At 36.9% G+C, this 15578-nt stretch overlaps 2 protein-coding genes across 2 annotated transcripts; one reads left to right on the top strand and one right to left on the bottom strand.

Moving 5' to 3' along the window:
• Window positions 1-338: 338 nt before the first annotated feature.
• LOC135688283 (type-1 angiotensin II receptor-associated protein) lies at window positions 339-9552 on the bottom strand. The gene is made up of 9 exons (XM_065205061.2): window positions 9397-9552; window positions 8289-8323; window positions 7124-7235; window positions 6614-6689; window positions 5156-5189; window positions 3926-3953; window positions 3332-3374; window positions 2000-2153; window positions 339-1543 (listed from the first exon to the last, which is right to left on the bottom strand). Exons 1-8 carry the CDS (start codon window positions 9427-9429, stop codon window positions 2008-2010), a joined length of 507 nt encoding a protein of 168 aa, XP_065061133.2. The 5' UTR covers window positions 9430-9552; the 3' UTR covers window positions 339-1543; window positions 2000-2007.
• A 3339-nt stretch (window positions 9553-12891) lies between these two features.
• LOC135688054 (tetratricopeptide repeat protein 36 homolog) lies at window positions 12892-15330 on the top strand. The gene is made up of 2 exons (XM_065204749.2): window positions 12892-13313; window positions 13674-15330. Exons 1-2 carry the CDS (start codon window positions 13028-13030, stop codon window positions 13943-13945), a joined length of 558 nt encoding a protein of 185 aa, XP_065060821.1. The 5' UTR covers window positions 12892-13027; the 3' UTR covers window positions 13946-15330.
• The last annotated feature ends 248 nt before the right edge of the window (window positions 15331-15578 follow it).

The raw sequence follows: 15578 nt of genomic DNA, 5'->3' as shown, positions 1-15578 counted from the left end.
ACGTGTTTCGATCTTATATAGAAATGCTAATTATAAATAATTGAAAACATGTCGTTAGATAAATGGCATCCACAAGAGCTCCATTATATAAATGGCAAAATCCTGAACATCTTTATTTAATAGGCAGCACCGCAAAGAAGAAACTACTTCTTTTTTAAATATAAAGTATGACATCGAAATGCGGGCGTTGTTATTTACTCAGAATCATGACCCCTACACTTCAAAACATAATGGCACATCCCCATCACTTTGGACCCAAAGATCCCCCTCGCAGAAGCTAAGTGACCATTCTGGCTCATAGAGCTGAATTTTCAGATTGAAAACAGAAATAAATCCAGTTTGTGAAATACTCGAATAGACACAAACAACACACATGAAATATTTAGAAAAATTCACCAGCATAATGTAAATAGATTTACAGATTTTCAGCTATCGCCACTAATGAGCTAATGATAAAGACATCGTTTTTTTCAAATTGAACACAAATTTTAGTCGTGAAGAGTGTGGTGTGTAACAACCGTGTAAAACTATTTATTTTTTTACTTTTCTAAACTAATTTTTTTTAGATATGTGTGGTTGTCAAGAGTTGGTGTAGCCCAGAACACTTCATAACGTCAAAACGCTCTTTTCTATGCACACTTTCTATTAGGGAGTATAGTTTCTAAGAAAATTAAGGTTCAAAACAGCTGAAACTTGGGAATAATTTAAGAAAAATACAAGGCTCAAGCCTTATCAAGGATTGAATTTTTTGTTTATTTGAGATTTTTTAAAAGCAAAGTAGATGCCAGCTTCACCCTATATGTTTTAGAATAGACGTATCCAGCCTTGGAGTCATTGACACTATAATGCAATTCAGTTAGACCTTGCGTCGCTTAAGAATAAGTTAAGAATAATCTTAGGCTTAAATAAAAAATTAAGACAATCGAGGCTCAGCAAAAAATTAGGTATTCGTAGAGAAAAGTGTGTAACATTTGGTAAGCAATAATATCCCTACCCTGGGTGCCAGAGCCTCAGAGAGTCAAAGGATGGAGAACGGGGGAAGGGTATTGCGAAGGATTCTCCTAGTTGGGTTATAATATCCCTGGAAGTTGGGTTATATAAAACTGTGGAGTATTTTTCAGTACCTTGAAATGCTCAGCATGATAACAGTCTGTATTCCATTAATCTCGCCTACTAACCAAACAGTGCAACCAAATGTAAAGCTATAACGATTTTGGAATAATAGAAATTGGCTTAAGGCTTTGATACGTGCAAAATAATATTGACACATTGATATTTCAAAGGGGATAGCTGAAAACCATTTGCATTAATCATTGCAAACTATTACTATTATGAAGTGTTGAAAACTAATGTAAATAGAGGACGAGCATCCAAAAGCTGTGTTTGATTTATTCATCATGTTATCTTGTACTATCCTAGGGTGCCAATGCAAAATTCTAGCCATAAACGCCACAAAAAATAAATGTAGCTCCCAAATGTCACTGGAACTCTTCAAATTTTATTGATCAATGTCTTTGTAGCAAAAGCAACCATATATGCCAGTCTAAAACAGAAAAAATATTATGGTTACAAGGATTTCAGGGAAATAAGTGTCCAAAAGTTTCTGGTCCAAAACGTACGTGTCTGGGTTAACACGGCCATATTAACAACACGATTTCAATGGAATTACCTAAACACTTTTTATAAGAAAAAGAAGAAATTTTATTTGAATATCGTGAATCGAAATTTGTAAAATAATTGCAAAGCTCATTTGATCGAAAATTTTACTTTTTACCTATATGAGAATTTGACGACGCTAAGTTGCCACTCCGAATTTCACGCTTAATGTGATCCTCAAGGAACATTTGCCTTTATGATTTTACAGGGCCCCACGCCACGAATTTGAGGGTGGGGAAGGGGCAAGGCTAGAAAAAGTAAAAGGCCAAGGCTTCCTTCCCCTTTTACTGCAACTAAAAAACTACTTGCTTCGCAGAAAAGTGGGGGGAAAACGAAATACAACCTTTGCACTCAGTAACTTCCTTGGTTGTATGGAGTGTTTGCACTGGTAGGTGGCATGTAGCCTCCGGATGGTGCATATGGTGGAGCGACTTCTTGCTTGCCACTCGGTGGTCCTGCGGGGCCACCAAGATCCTCGTAAGAGGTTTCGCCGGCACCTAGAAAAAGAATACGTAATATACAAGCACCTTATGCAGTTGGTCTCTTGGGGAGATGCCTGATGACGGACGGTAAGTACGAGAGGCCCGTTGACGGAATGAATACACTGGCGAGTTTACCCGCCAGCAGATCGAATCTAACTGGGGCCTAGCCCTAAGACAGCCCCGAACAACTATGAGATAGCCTTTGCATCTACACCAAATGTGACAAAAAAACTTGTAATGTCTTGAGAAGATGGACAGTGCAGGACAGGGTAGTGCATGACAGGATAGGAAAGGACATGAATGGAGAGGAAAGATAATTGAAAGTAAAAGAGAGGGCAGGACACATTTTTATTTCAAAACCGTATATCAGACAATAGGTATTTATCACTCTTACATCATTTTGCTTTATAACACAAGCTTCCTCGATGGTCTTCCATAAATATGTAAACTGACTTTATGGAAGACCCAAAGGGAAAACCTGAACAGTGAAAAGACATAACAATAAACCAATTCGCCTAGATAGAGAGAAACTAGAACAAGTGCGAACTAGAGCAATATATTTGCACTTGCATCTCATATCAGAGCAGACAAAATCCAACATAAACTTTGGGTCTCGGGCCGAACAGGATAAACATTTATAGAACACAGTGTAAAAACTCTATTGTGTTTATATAAAATGTATTATTCACATAAAATGATCTCGCGGGCCAGATATAATTACAAGCAGGGCGGGATATGGCCCGCGGGCACTGTGTTTGACACATGTTTAGTGATTCTTATTTCCTTTTGATCTATACTCATTTTTTTAAAAGAAACTGGCTATAAGAAACGAGTACTGGACAGTCAGAAAAAATTAATAAACTTCAGTACTCGAAGCAAAGAAATTAAGAAACTATTAAATCATAATAAAACTGAGAACAACGAAATTTTGTAAAATCTAAGAACATGGTTGCCTCGTTGGCCTAGAACTTAAGACGCAAGGGGTAAAAATATACTTCTCACATCGTAATACAGCATCGGAACGAAAGGAAAAAAGGTCACGAACATTTCACAACATCATTCATGACATTACATAATTAAGAAACTTTTAAGAAACAATGAGTATTGAAATTTCCAGAACATTAAGAAACTGGAGTACTCAACATCAATCTTTGTTTCTTATAAAAAAATGAGTGTATTCTATACGGTCTTACCTCTAATCTGGTATTCTTTGAAAATGAATATGCCACTCACTGGCTGCAAAAAAATTCACCGAGTCAATAGCCGTCGCAAAAATGTCTATCTATCCATTGGTTATTTCTCAATACCAACCAGTATAACCAACAAGTATAAGAACAACTAATACACTACTGGCAACAAACATACTACTGAGAAATGTGTTGAAGTGCCAAAGATATTGATTTGCTGGCTGTTATGCAAGTTACCCAAGGACAAATAAAGAGCACGAGCCTCTTTGTGACGTTCCGAGGATGACCGAAAAATATATGACTCGTACAGGGCCTACGCCACGAGTTTAAAAGTGGGGGGGGGGCAAGGCTAGCAAAAGTAGGGGACCAAGGCTTTTTCCCCTTTTACTGTAGCTTTAAAACTACTTGCTTCGCAAAAAGTGGGGGGGGGGGGGACCATGGCCCCTCCGGCCACCCCGGTGGCGTGGGCCCTGTCGTAATATAGCTTAAAGGGTTAATACATGGAAATATAGTTTTCATAATATTCTGCTAAGAGAAGCAGAAAAAACAGTTAAAGATAAAGCCCATAAAATAGGTAAACAGAAAATGGTTTTAACTTACCTTCAACAGCAGGTTTAAAATGGCCATTCTGGACAAAGAGTCAAGGTTATAAATGATTGGGCATGAGATATTTTTCTCGCAAGTGTACAAATAATTTCTCAAAGACTAGAAGGCTATACTTATCTCCAACAAAAGTGCAATAAATAGTTAGTATCTTCAATCTAGGTATCTGAGTATCTTTAGATAGATATCTGCCTCATTACATAACTTGGTGTCTACAGATGACGAAGAAGGTGACAATATAAAAAACAGAAGACATTGAATCGATATGACAGTTTTATCAAGTGAAGGGTGGACTGTCTCCGATCTTGAAGACAGAGCCGTCTCTACGGTGTGCCATGGCTGGGGCATGGGGAAGGGGATGACACCCCGTTTGATAAAATTTTTAGTACCTGGAGCACCCCCTTTGAACATAATAGCTAGTGACGGCCCTGCCTGAAGACTCACAAATTTAAAACTTTTGAAATAGACAAATTTAGCATTTTTCATCTTACTATTTTTGCATAAAAAGAAGACAATATCCCACTTCCATGCCGTCAATACACAGATAATGGATTCGGTGTTTATTCTAATGCAAAATCTTTTCAAAGCATGCAAAATTATGCCAATTTACTTCCGGCTTGTCAGGCACTTAAGACTAGCGGCAGCTGTCTTGAGAAATTGCCTGTATTTTGTATTTTCATGCAGTACGATATTAGGCCGGTTTTCAAAACATTGTCGCAAAGCATGCCGGTTGCGCAACAGCCTACTAGTGCCAACCTTGTTAACGCAGTATAAGTCCATATTACAATAATTAGAATATCATACCACAGAATAGGAAATAGGCAGAAGGGTAACTCTCGTCGGTTCCTTTGTTGTTTTTGAAGCCTGAGTCAACAATAGAATTTCTTAAATCCCCTTTAACCTCGATTTCATCAGACAAACTTAGCCATGACAAATTATCGTACATTAATCAGATTGTAAACGAATTATGATATAAAATTGAATTTGTTTACTATCATGGGACATTTCGTCTCAATAAAGTTGTCTACTTTCCTTCTTTTTTTGAATTTCCTCGACAGAAACATGTTAAGCCTCGTATAAGTTAACGCATGGGCTAGAATTTTCAGGCTTCACCTGATGGACAGGATGTACCCTTCTTCCTAGCCTAATTCCTATTCTGTTACCATACTTAGAATAACACTGACATTCCGTCTATTAGCAAATAATTCATTCACAGAAAAAGGATACGCTGCAGTAAACTGGAAACGGGCAGAATTCCCGGCTGTAACCAAAAAAATTCATCTTTAAGATTTTGAAACTTATTTGAAAATAACAATTATTGTTGACATTGGTTCAATAAGTAAGCATTTGAGTTGACTGGTGTATCTCCCCATACTGAACCATTTATCAAATAAGAAACACGGTTCTTTAGGCATCAAAATAATTACACGACCTTTTAATAATAAGAAACTGGTTGAAAAAAGAGTCCAAAGGTTTGCATATTGTTGATTTTTCTTTGGAAAAGGTAACATGCTTTGGATTCTGAGCTGCATGAGTTTTTTGTGACGATCTGCATTTGGAATTCTTCTGAAAATGCTCAACTTCAAAACAGTAAGGCAATTTTAGGTTCCGAAATGAAAAACCAACTAAGAATCTTTTAGCACTAAAACGCCAAATTTGGAGACCAAATTAAGAAACTTTTAGTACTTTGTGCTGATCCAAGTTTCTCATAAAATAAAAGTGTGTTTACACAGTTCGCCCTGTTGCTTTATTAAAAACTTGAATGCAGCTGTCATAAATTTTAATTCAAAGCATGATTCAGATCAACTTTTTCAACAATGGAGCAGCAGATTTAACTAAACCATCCTTTCTTAAAAATGGCCATGCGTAATATGGGATGACATATGAAAACGATTGAAATCTAATTTCCTCAAAAATTACCCCTAAGGTGATAAAAAGACTTGTCCTGGTTATTTAACAGCAAGGTAGGACCAATCATAAATTATATTGAATAACATAGAATGTTTCCTTCATGCTCCAAAATAATTGTAATACGGAGCAAAGCTTAATTGAATTAAATTATATAAATGAAACTAGCTTAATTTATATCCAGTGCAGTCAGTATACGGAACACAAAAAACTTCCCTCTGGTAATATCAATAATGGTTTATCTGAATATTAACCATATCTTTACGATATTAACTGAGAAAAAGGCTCTGTTAAACTGCAAAAGAGCAATATCTCCAGAAAAACTGACTTTAATAATTTTTCTAGCGGATTAAAAACATATAAAGAAGATAAAATGTAAGAAACAAACTGTTACTGCATTACATCTCAAGATTATATAATAAAATTCAAGCTCTTTAAAATCCAATAACACCTGGTGCAAGATCTTTTTTGTTCACAGCTATGACAAGTTGTTAATCAAGTTTAAAGGCATTGAGTCATGGTAAATAGGCTTTCTCTATAGGGGGTCATTTGGTTTCCGGGTGATTGCTGCTGTTTCATGTGATATTGGCATCCGTTGTTGACAACTTGCTATTGATGGAAACTGTTATGTTAATCAGTACCAGGTGAGTTCATGTGACCAGTTCAAGGTCAACCAATAGCATCGCAGTCATGGAAATCATGACTCAGCGGATTTTGGCACTTAGGGTATACCCAGTCTATTTATCATGACTCAATGCCTTTAATGCGAATACATACCCTTATTGAAAATTGGAAAATACATTCCAAGTAGTATGATATCATTCAAGATTGTGAACAAATGTATTCCTAACAACTGAAAAAATTTGAAAGTCATATATCAATTGCATTCTTTAAATTGCAATAATAATAAAGATATATTCTTAATCACATATGTACAGAATTATATATCTGAAGAGCTTAGAAGTAGATTAAATCTAGAGAGTATCAGGGCTTGTGTGCAGAAAAGATGACTTCCCTGGTTTGGTCACATTGAGAGAAAATATGAGTGTGCTTGGTTAAGTAAATGCAGTGCTTTTGTGGTAAAATGTTGAGTTGGTAGAGATAGGACCAAGAAAACATGAATAGAAAAGATAAGAAATGAATTGAGAGAAAGAGAAGGGTCCGCAAAGATCTGGCCAAAGATAATTCACCTTGGGGGTCAATTACAAAATCCTGTCCGATAAATGCTAGCTAGGGGTGGGGGGTGGCAGCTGCCTATTAATTTAAAGACTAAGCACTTGGACTTACAAACTGCATTGGCTCATTGGATGACTTATCCTTCAATGCCCAAAGACCCACAATCAGTACTAGATAGTTTGAATATATGTAGCACTCTCCCATCCATAGGTAAAGGGCTGCCCTGTTAAACAAAGAAAAATACATCAAAAGTCATTTTGATATGCAAAAAATAATCATCTTTTAATTTTATTTTAGTCAAGAAGGAATGTCAAATTTAGATCCAGCTACTGCAATTATTCATAGTTAGTGTGATGCATTAGCCCTCAGTGGACCAGTTGGTTTTCCTCTCTCTGGCATTCAAATGAACCTACTCTACTCTGCCTTCCAATGCTATCCATCCATTAAATTCACCACCTGTCTCATCTCCCTTTGCTTTCATTCTCTCTTTCTACTCACTAAAACTATCTTGTCTATCTTAGTTTCAAATGCCCATACTTTACCAAAATTTATGCAAAGAATTCCCAATCCATTACAATCGCTGCTTTGATTGATTACAGCGTGATTGATGACACTTTCAGGAAAACGATTTTGCATTTTTTTACTAGTTGTGCTAAAAGGCCTACTGCATCATCCACCAGTCAAAGAAGGTAAACTTGTACAATTGAAGAAACAATTATTTAAGGTTTTTCAATCAAATTTTCTCTTATAAACGAAGCTGTCTGACGTGCACTGTCTGAGTTCAGTCACACGCCTAGAAACAACAGCAGTGCAAAAATGTTACAGGCTATTTGTAGCCTATCAAAGATTAAAAGGATCTTCAATTTGTTGTTTCTGCAAGGTTCATCATTTTAGATACAGGAGATTCATTCTCTCAACCATTTTACATTTTTTTTTCTTAATCGTATTTTATATTCTTCCCTTCCCTTCGCCAGATGTTCACATAAAATGTGGGAGACTTTGAGGGTCTGTTTCAGCAGTTATCTTTCATCATGAAACATCCATCAACGAACAACACAACACAGCAGATACCGACACCTCTAAATACATAGGCAATGAGTCGTGGCTTTAACATGCCATTAATTACATCTAAAGAATTGAGATTGACTTTTCATTCTTCTAGATCAGATATATAATTTGCAAATTTTTCTAAATCAGATAATGTAAGGCCTAGCGACGAAATAAAATGCTGAATAAGGACAAGTTTGCGAAAGGCAAAGGAATATAAAAAACTTACCATGTAACAAGGATGAAATGTGAAATCAAAAAGTACTACAAGGAAAAAAGAAAAAAGTCTATGGTATTTTCTTGAAAATAGGCCAACCTTTGAAAATAAGCCAATTCAAAATAGGTGGATGTTTTACCAAACCATGATCGAGAAGGTCAAATGTTGGGATTACACAATTTTACTCCATTCATATTCACATTTTTAATCAAAACTTATTCATGAAACTTTGAATTCAAGTTGCAAAAATTGATTTCCCTTCTAGAAACACGTGCTTATGTACAAACTCGATATATAGATAGGGTGCGAAAACCGACTTGTCCACTTCAGGGAAAACATAGCCATCCGCCACTGGTGGAACTACCGTGATAACCTACATATTTGAAGATTGTCTCCTTGTCTTGAAAATATTCTCATCATTAAAAATGCTGTTAGAAGTCTCATGGATCTAGCAACCTTTAACCAGTTTTCTAGCAAAGTATAATCATATTTGCAAAATTTTGCAATGGAGTGAATCTTTTTTTAGGTCTTGTAAGTCAAATAGGTGCTGTAAAGTTGTGAGCATTTTGGAAGAGTAAGGTAGAAAATCTTGTCTCAGAGTTGATGATTTTTAGGCTTGACCATGTGCTAATGGCCTTGAGAACTTATAATGTAAAGCAAGCCATACAATTTTGTGTCATTTTTTGATAGAAATTGAAATGTCTTTCAAATTCACTTCCTGCATTTTTCAATCAACCTGGTGTTTCGTATCTATTCAAGCCCCCAAAATCACTTAAATTTTAAGGCAATCTGGGAATTCCAGGGAGACATTTTGCCGTTAAGTCGATACTAGAAAAACCCCAAGTCTCACTGATTTCAAAAAGTTGGCAACCATGCTTACACAAAAGAGTATTCTCCCTGTAACAGCCACAAACATTATTATCTCACTGCTCATCTGTCTTACTCAAAGAATACATTGCAACTAATCTGCTTTTGGAAGAAAAGTTGTAACGTTTAATTTTCGGGTCCCTTTCACAGAAAGTTAAGTCTGACCCGGATTGTACTGTAGAGAAGGCGGTGCCCCTCCCCAAGTTTCTTGAAATCCTTCTTACCAACAACGATTCAAAATAGGGCAACAAACCTTGATAGGTACAGTTGGAAGACTTTGCAGCATTTTGTTCAGTGTGTTTACTGATATCCAGAACTTTGTTTTCTTTTAAGGATTGCAAAGTATAGTGGAACCACCAATGAAACTGAAAGTCACGGACTGTTCAGAAATGAAAAAGAACAATGAAAACTACTGTTTCTAAAAGAGGCTATTTCATTATGGCACCTTTGATGCATAAAATCGATGAAATATCATAATTAAAAAGTTCTTGGGCGGCCAGGGTCCACGCTACCGAGGGGGGGGGGGGGGGGCAGAGGGACCATGGCCCTTCCACTTTTCAGCAAAGTAAAAGAACTGCTTCGACTTCAGCTCCCGTCCCGGTTGATAGTAAACTTAGCAGCTTCTTGAAAATGGCCCCCTCACTTTCAAAATCGTAGCGTGGGCCCAAGAAGCGTAGGGTGAAGCTAAAGAAAAGTTTTCAAATGATACGGAAGTAGCTTTCAGAGCGACGTTATTAAGTTTGACATATTTTGAAACCCTCAATAGAAAAGTGAAATTTCATAGGCAAAAGTTTACACACATAAAAGCTAATAACATAAAAGTTAAATTCAGAGTGGATAGCTAGCAATTAACAAGACCAATGGTGTTTTTACATGGGGTCAGGGGGCCCGTAGCCCCCCAGTTATTTTCTTTGCCCCTTGTTTGCCCCCCCAGCTTTTTCAAAAGTTTCTATTAAAAATTCAGTGTTTTCTTCCAAAGCTGTTCAATCGTTTTTTGACTTTGACTGTTTTCGAGACTGCTTTTCTTTCCCACCTCACAATAATGCCAACGTCTGTTTGGTGTATTGTACCCAAATGAAAACATATCGAAATTACTTTTTAAAGCATGTAGTTTTCTAATGTTCATGCATTATTGTTAAACAGATAAAACTCAAAACTCAATAAGGATCCCGAACCTTTAGGGGCCCACAGCAACAATTTTCCTTTGATATTTTTCCTAGAGGACGCAGCTGCTCGTTATGCCACTTATAAATCTATTTGGCATAATGATAACAGCCTTGATAGAGCTGTATCAATGACATACTAATCTAGGGGGCGCTAAAAATCGTTGCCTTTTAGCTAATTTTGAGTCACCACGCCACTGCTTTACATTCTACTAGTCCCCCCCTCCCAGATATTTAAGGCTATATTCGCCACTGAACAAGACTCCTTCGTCTATTTTATCTGCCATTATCTCTTTTGATGCTAGTTTGAACAAGGCCTGCACAAGATTAAGGCAGGAGGGGCAGTGTTGGTGCTGAGGGCCAATTATAGAATTTTTCTACTGACATGATCTGATCGAGTATTCGTGGGGGGGGGGGGGCATAATAAAATATTTATGGTTAAGTGCCATCCATACAGCTGGATTTTTTACCACCAAAGATTCTAAACATAGAGAAAAAGTTGATGAAATTAAATTGGTGAAAAATGGTCTTGTTACTATTTACAATGTTTGGTTTTATAAAAATCATAGCTGTTATAAATTGGTAAGCCCCCCAGTGTAGGCGCCCCTGCTTTTGTCTGACAAAATTGTAATTGTGATGCAGCTGTAGCAGGTGGGGCTGCAACTACATACTATCCTTACAGCTTAAGCAGGTTTGGGTACAAGTTTCAAAGTTAATCAGCAAAGACCCCGCACTAAAAACCAACTGTGTAGCACGATAAAGCTGTGTTTGGCATATCATCTTGATAGATTCTTCTTTTCTTCTTTCTTCTTCATTATACATTTCTTCTTTTTCCCAGCAAAAGTCCTATATGTGCCGACGGTCAAAGTGTGAGAGCAATTTGCCCCGCGATCCTGGCTGCAAGATTTTGGAGTTTTCATGTTTCTAAATGCAATTTTAGATCATGGCCCCAAAAGCATTTCAAGGGCATTCTTTGGTTATGCACGTGGCAGAAAGGGCAACACGGTAAGCTTCAAAGGGGCATTTAACCTGAATTTGTGAAAAGTGGTGGGGACACGTGCCCCCAGTGCTCCCGTACCCCCATTCCTACGCCTATGGCACAGGCCCTCAAAAATTAGGAAAATATAATCCATTTTCCGATTCTTTTTATCCTTATTGGTGCCCCAAACAACATTGATTGATGCAAGTTTAATACGTATTGAATTAGCTAAAGAGATCACTCCAAAGGGAGCATTGATCTCTAAAAAAACTTTGACTGTCCGTTCAGTCTCAATACTCCATGGTTGCAGAATCATCCAGGATGTAATAACGAGAATAAAAATTACAATCAACAAAAGTAAATCAAACAATTGCTTACTTCAGTGTGTCTCTTTTATTAAAGCATAAAATAAGCTCAACAGTATCCTCGTTCTGATTAGGGGCAAAAAGTCAGTATTTTATAAGACGAAGTAGGTTTTATATGACAGAATTCATTTAATTTAATTTATTATGAACATTTATCTCGTAAGATTGGATTCTCGTCGCCGTTTTGCTTTGTTTCTGAATTTTACTCGTTTTTATATGACAGCCCCCCGTGCCCCCCCCTGCAGCTACGTGGCGGGGCTAAGGGGGCCAAGGCTAACTAATTAAGAACTTGAATTAGTCCCACGGGGGCACATCCCCCCCCCTGTTTGCAAAAAGTATAAAAAAGTGCCCCTTTTTGAAAAATATATTGCGTGTATTTTTTCAATGCCAGATATTCTGCCTTTAGAAACTAAGCTAAGTAAAATAACATAACTCTGGACGTTGTTGGAGGACCATTCATTGAAAATTCCTTAAAGGTAGCTCAAAATTTGCAATACTTGGTGGCTAGATTGGCCAGAAGTGCATTCTGAAATAAAAATAAGGGTTGCTGAGTTCTCCGTTTTCAAGGTATGATCCCTTCAAACCACTTTTACAAATCTTCCGACCACCTCCTATGGCCTAAAAGTAGACGTTGTAAAACTTATTATCTTGGTTTTCTGTCATATCATTAATTTAAACTCAGACTCATGTCCTATGTTCAACATTGAAAATTTCATTACAATATATTCAGAAATATAAGAGTGAACATATTACATATAAATGCAATTATAAGGAATTTAACTTATGAATAGGATTAAATATGCATATAAACTTGTAAAATAAAATATTCTCATTGTTATATTTATGGCTTTTGAATTTTTACAATGTATTGCTTTTACACTATACAACTTTAACTAAAAAAAATCTACGAAATATTTACGAATCAGAGCTGACAATCTTGCCAAATTAGGAAATACAACTGGTTTATTAGCATCGATTAAATACAAGCTTTTTACAAGGTCCTTGCATATAGCTAACTAAAATCATGGCTATTATCGATAGATAACTGAATCTCTTCTGTGTCATCGTTGAGCACAAGGATGTTTTAATTATCCGTGCTAATAGAACAGAATGCTCTGGCGTCTTTGACAGGGGGGCCTTGGGCTTGTGGCGGAGGGGGCTTAAGTGGCGGAGGGGGCTTAAGTGGCGGAGGGGACTTGTGGCGTGGGCCCTATAATGTATGCAGACTACCAAGTTTGTTGGGTAAGCAGAAAGAAACTTTGAATCTGCCGAGTAAAAGACCAGTTCATTCCTCTGTAGAAATGCCTCAGTAAAAGTACACAACAACTGTTCTGCACAACAACAGCAACAGCCAAATCTAACAGTGGAGGTGGCAGTATGGCGTCTGAGGGAAACGATGACCTGGTTTTAGACGCTATATTCAATCCGAGTTTACCAGTAGTTGCATGCGAAAATACAGTGAAAGACTGTGATCAGTGTGTTGAGGAAGAATATGTTGAAGCCAGTGTATTAAGCAAAGTGAAGGAATTGGAAATCGAAGGGGTAAATGCAGCAGAATCGGGTGACTTCGATAAAAGTTTGGAGGCATTTAACAGTGCCGTCAACTTAGCTCCCAACCATGCATCAAGCTATAATAACAGAGCTCAGCTTTATAGGCTAAAAGGTATAATTATTTGTCATATTTTGGAGAGCTCATTCTTCTTCAGCTTCATTAAAGAGCAGATCAGAACGAACATAACGTTAACATAACGTTATACACTCGCATAAACATAAATGTAAATAGGCAGTTCCTTTTGGATATCAAAAAGTAGGCTTTTCTTTCAATACCTTAAGAAGAACCATTCTTTGTACTGTAGCAGACCCAAATTCCACCGTTGTTCCTGTTTATTTTACTCTAGATTTTAAACTACACTTGATGCTTACTAACTTTTACCTCTTTTGTATGTAATTTTGTCATTGATTAGAATGCTGCAATGAATAATAGACTATAAAACCCTGCACGCATATTTTGTGTTATTTTAAGGTGACATTGATGCTGCACTCCAAGATGTCAATACAGCCATTGAATTGAGTAAGGGACATGGAAAAGCTGCTGCCCAAGCTTTTACCCAGAGAGCAATGATAAGGAAGTTGCAGAGTGATGATGAGGCTGCTTATCATGACTTTAAAGCTGCAGCAGCACTTGGAAATACTTTTGCAAAAGCGCAGGCAATGCAGATGAATCCTTACGCTGCTTTGTGCAATCAAATGCTTAAAGAGGCTATTGGCAAGTTAAAAAGAGGAGAAACTGACTAATTGAATTGCATTTCATTGCTTCTGAGTGCCATTTGAATAGCAGTATAACTGCAAAGATAATATCACAGGCCTGGCCATTTGAGGAGAGCCATAGCTCTTGCTCCCCTCCAGGTTCTCCTCAAACGCTGGAGGGAAGCTAGAGGTAGCTCTCCCAAATTGTTCTAAAAAGCAAATTTGCCCTCCTTGAAATCAATTTTTCCTTTGTTTCTATTCTTATAGCTCACCTGAATACTACTAGGAGAGCTGTTTACTGCTCCCCTGTTAGAAGTCTTATGGCCAGGTCTGACATCACCCAAGCCAGTCTGATTGTTTCCTTATATCTTGGTATGTTATCCCACCATTTAGCAACATCTATATGCTGCTCTGGTTTGTCAGCCTATCCAAGTTATTTAAGTGATGAAAAAAGTATACTTCATCCAAAATTGTAATAATTGGAGCTGAAACCTTTGGACAAGGTTTCTCAAAAATTACCACAAATACATTTATAAACCAAGAATTATTTTATATTAGCCTTAAAACACTTTTTTGTGCAAGAATTGCACAGGTCTGTCTCTGATATTTTTATAATAGAAGATGATATTCAAGTATTATGTTTATTTTGCTTGAAATAACTTTTTCAGAACTGCTGTAAATTAACCATCTTGGGCCACTCCCACCATCAACAATGTATCAGATTGGCTGAATTGTCAAAACAAAAACATATCATACATTTTAACAGAGTTGATCATTGTACTTAATTTTTCCTGGCTAAATACAATTCTTTCTTGGCTAAATACAATTCTTTCCTAAAGCCAGCAATTTTTACCTGTATGGAGTGGTCGTTTATAGCCACCTTTATCAAAGACTAAAGACAATGCCCCCACTTTTCCAATCTTTGCCAAGATTGTGATGGTTTAAACTCCCACCCCCTTTGCTTCAGCATGCTTGAGCTCTATCCGACATCTCCAAGATTGATTTTATAGAGCTATACAATACCATTGTTATTTAATTATCCTGGCTGTAACTGAACCATATCCTTGTATATGTTTTATCCTTTCCTTGAAAATAGCAGAGTGTTAGTATTCTTTAGAAATTATTTAAAATTTAAATTGTAAATCCTCTAATGAACATCCATTGTGCTTATTAATGTCAACTGTTGGTGAATTAATTAAACGTAATAAAAGCATTCCCTAAAAAATGCAAAATCTTTTAGGCATTTTCTCATCTTTTCTATGAAGTTTGCCTGCATCATGCGAAGACAGGAATATGAATCGTACCATTCCTGTCTTGTTATGGTCAGTGTCGCAGGCTAGATTTTGAAGTATGATTTGATTAAGGTTATTTTGATAAAAAAGCAACTTCAAATGACACAAAGTTAAAAGTTTACTGCCATAATTGCAACTAACCAGTTGGCCTGATTCTTTCGGCTCGTCTGATTCTGATAGCTTCTTCTTCGATGTAATCTAAACCATAGGCGTACGGGGTGAGTTCAGGAAGGGGGGGGGGCTGAAATTTTTTACCCGAAAAATGATAACACCTAAAAATTTTAGGAGTATATTATTTTATCTATATCTTTTCGTGAACATGATTTGCATCATTTTCAGCAATTAATGCACCGTTTTGCTTACCTGCCTATTCCTGTGACAATTGAGCA

This window comes from Rhopilema esculentum, chromosome 19, assembly GCF_057945365.1.
Source record: "Rhopilema esculentum isolate cy_ngs chromosome 19, ASM5794536v1, whole genome shotgun sequence".
In the NCBI taxonomy this organism is placed as follows: Eukaryota; Metazoa; Cnidaria; class Scyphozoa; order Rhizostomeae; family Rhizostomatidae; genus Rhopilema; species Rhopilema esculentum.
This window is presented reverse-complemented; position numbering and strand designations above follow the sequence as displayed.

Excerpts from the sequence above, each read along its gene's own strand:
- LOC135688283 (XM_065205061.2), bottom strand. The coding sequence starts at position 9,429 with ATGCTGCAAAGTCTTCCAACTGTACCTATCAAG. Across the intron at positions 5,190-6,613 it reads TTTTCCAATTTTCAATAAGG|CCGGGAATTCTGCCCGTTTC; the intron begins GTATGTATTCGC and ends TTTTGGTTACAG. Across the intron at positions 3,954-5,155 it reads CGTTTCCAGTTTACTGCAGC|AATGGCCATTTTAAACCTGC; the intron begins GTATCCTTTTTC and ends CTCTTTGTCCAG.
- LOC135688054 (XM_065204749.2), top strand. The coding sequence starts at position 13,028 with ATGGCGTCTGAGGGAAACGATGACCTGGTTTTAGACGCTATATTCAAT. Across the intron at positions 13,314-13,673 it reads TCAGCTTTATAGGCTAAAAG|GTGACATTGATGCTGCACTC; the intron begins GTATAATTATTT and ends TGTTATTTTAAG.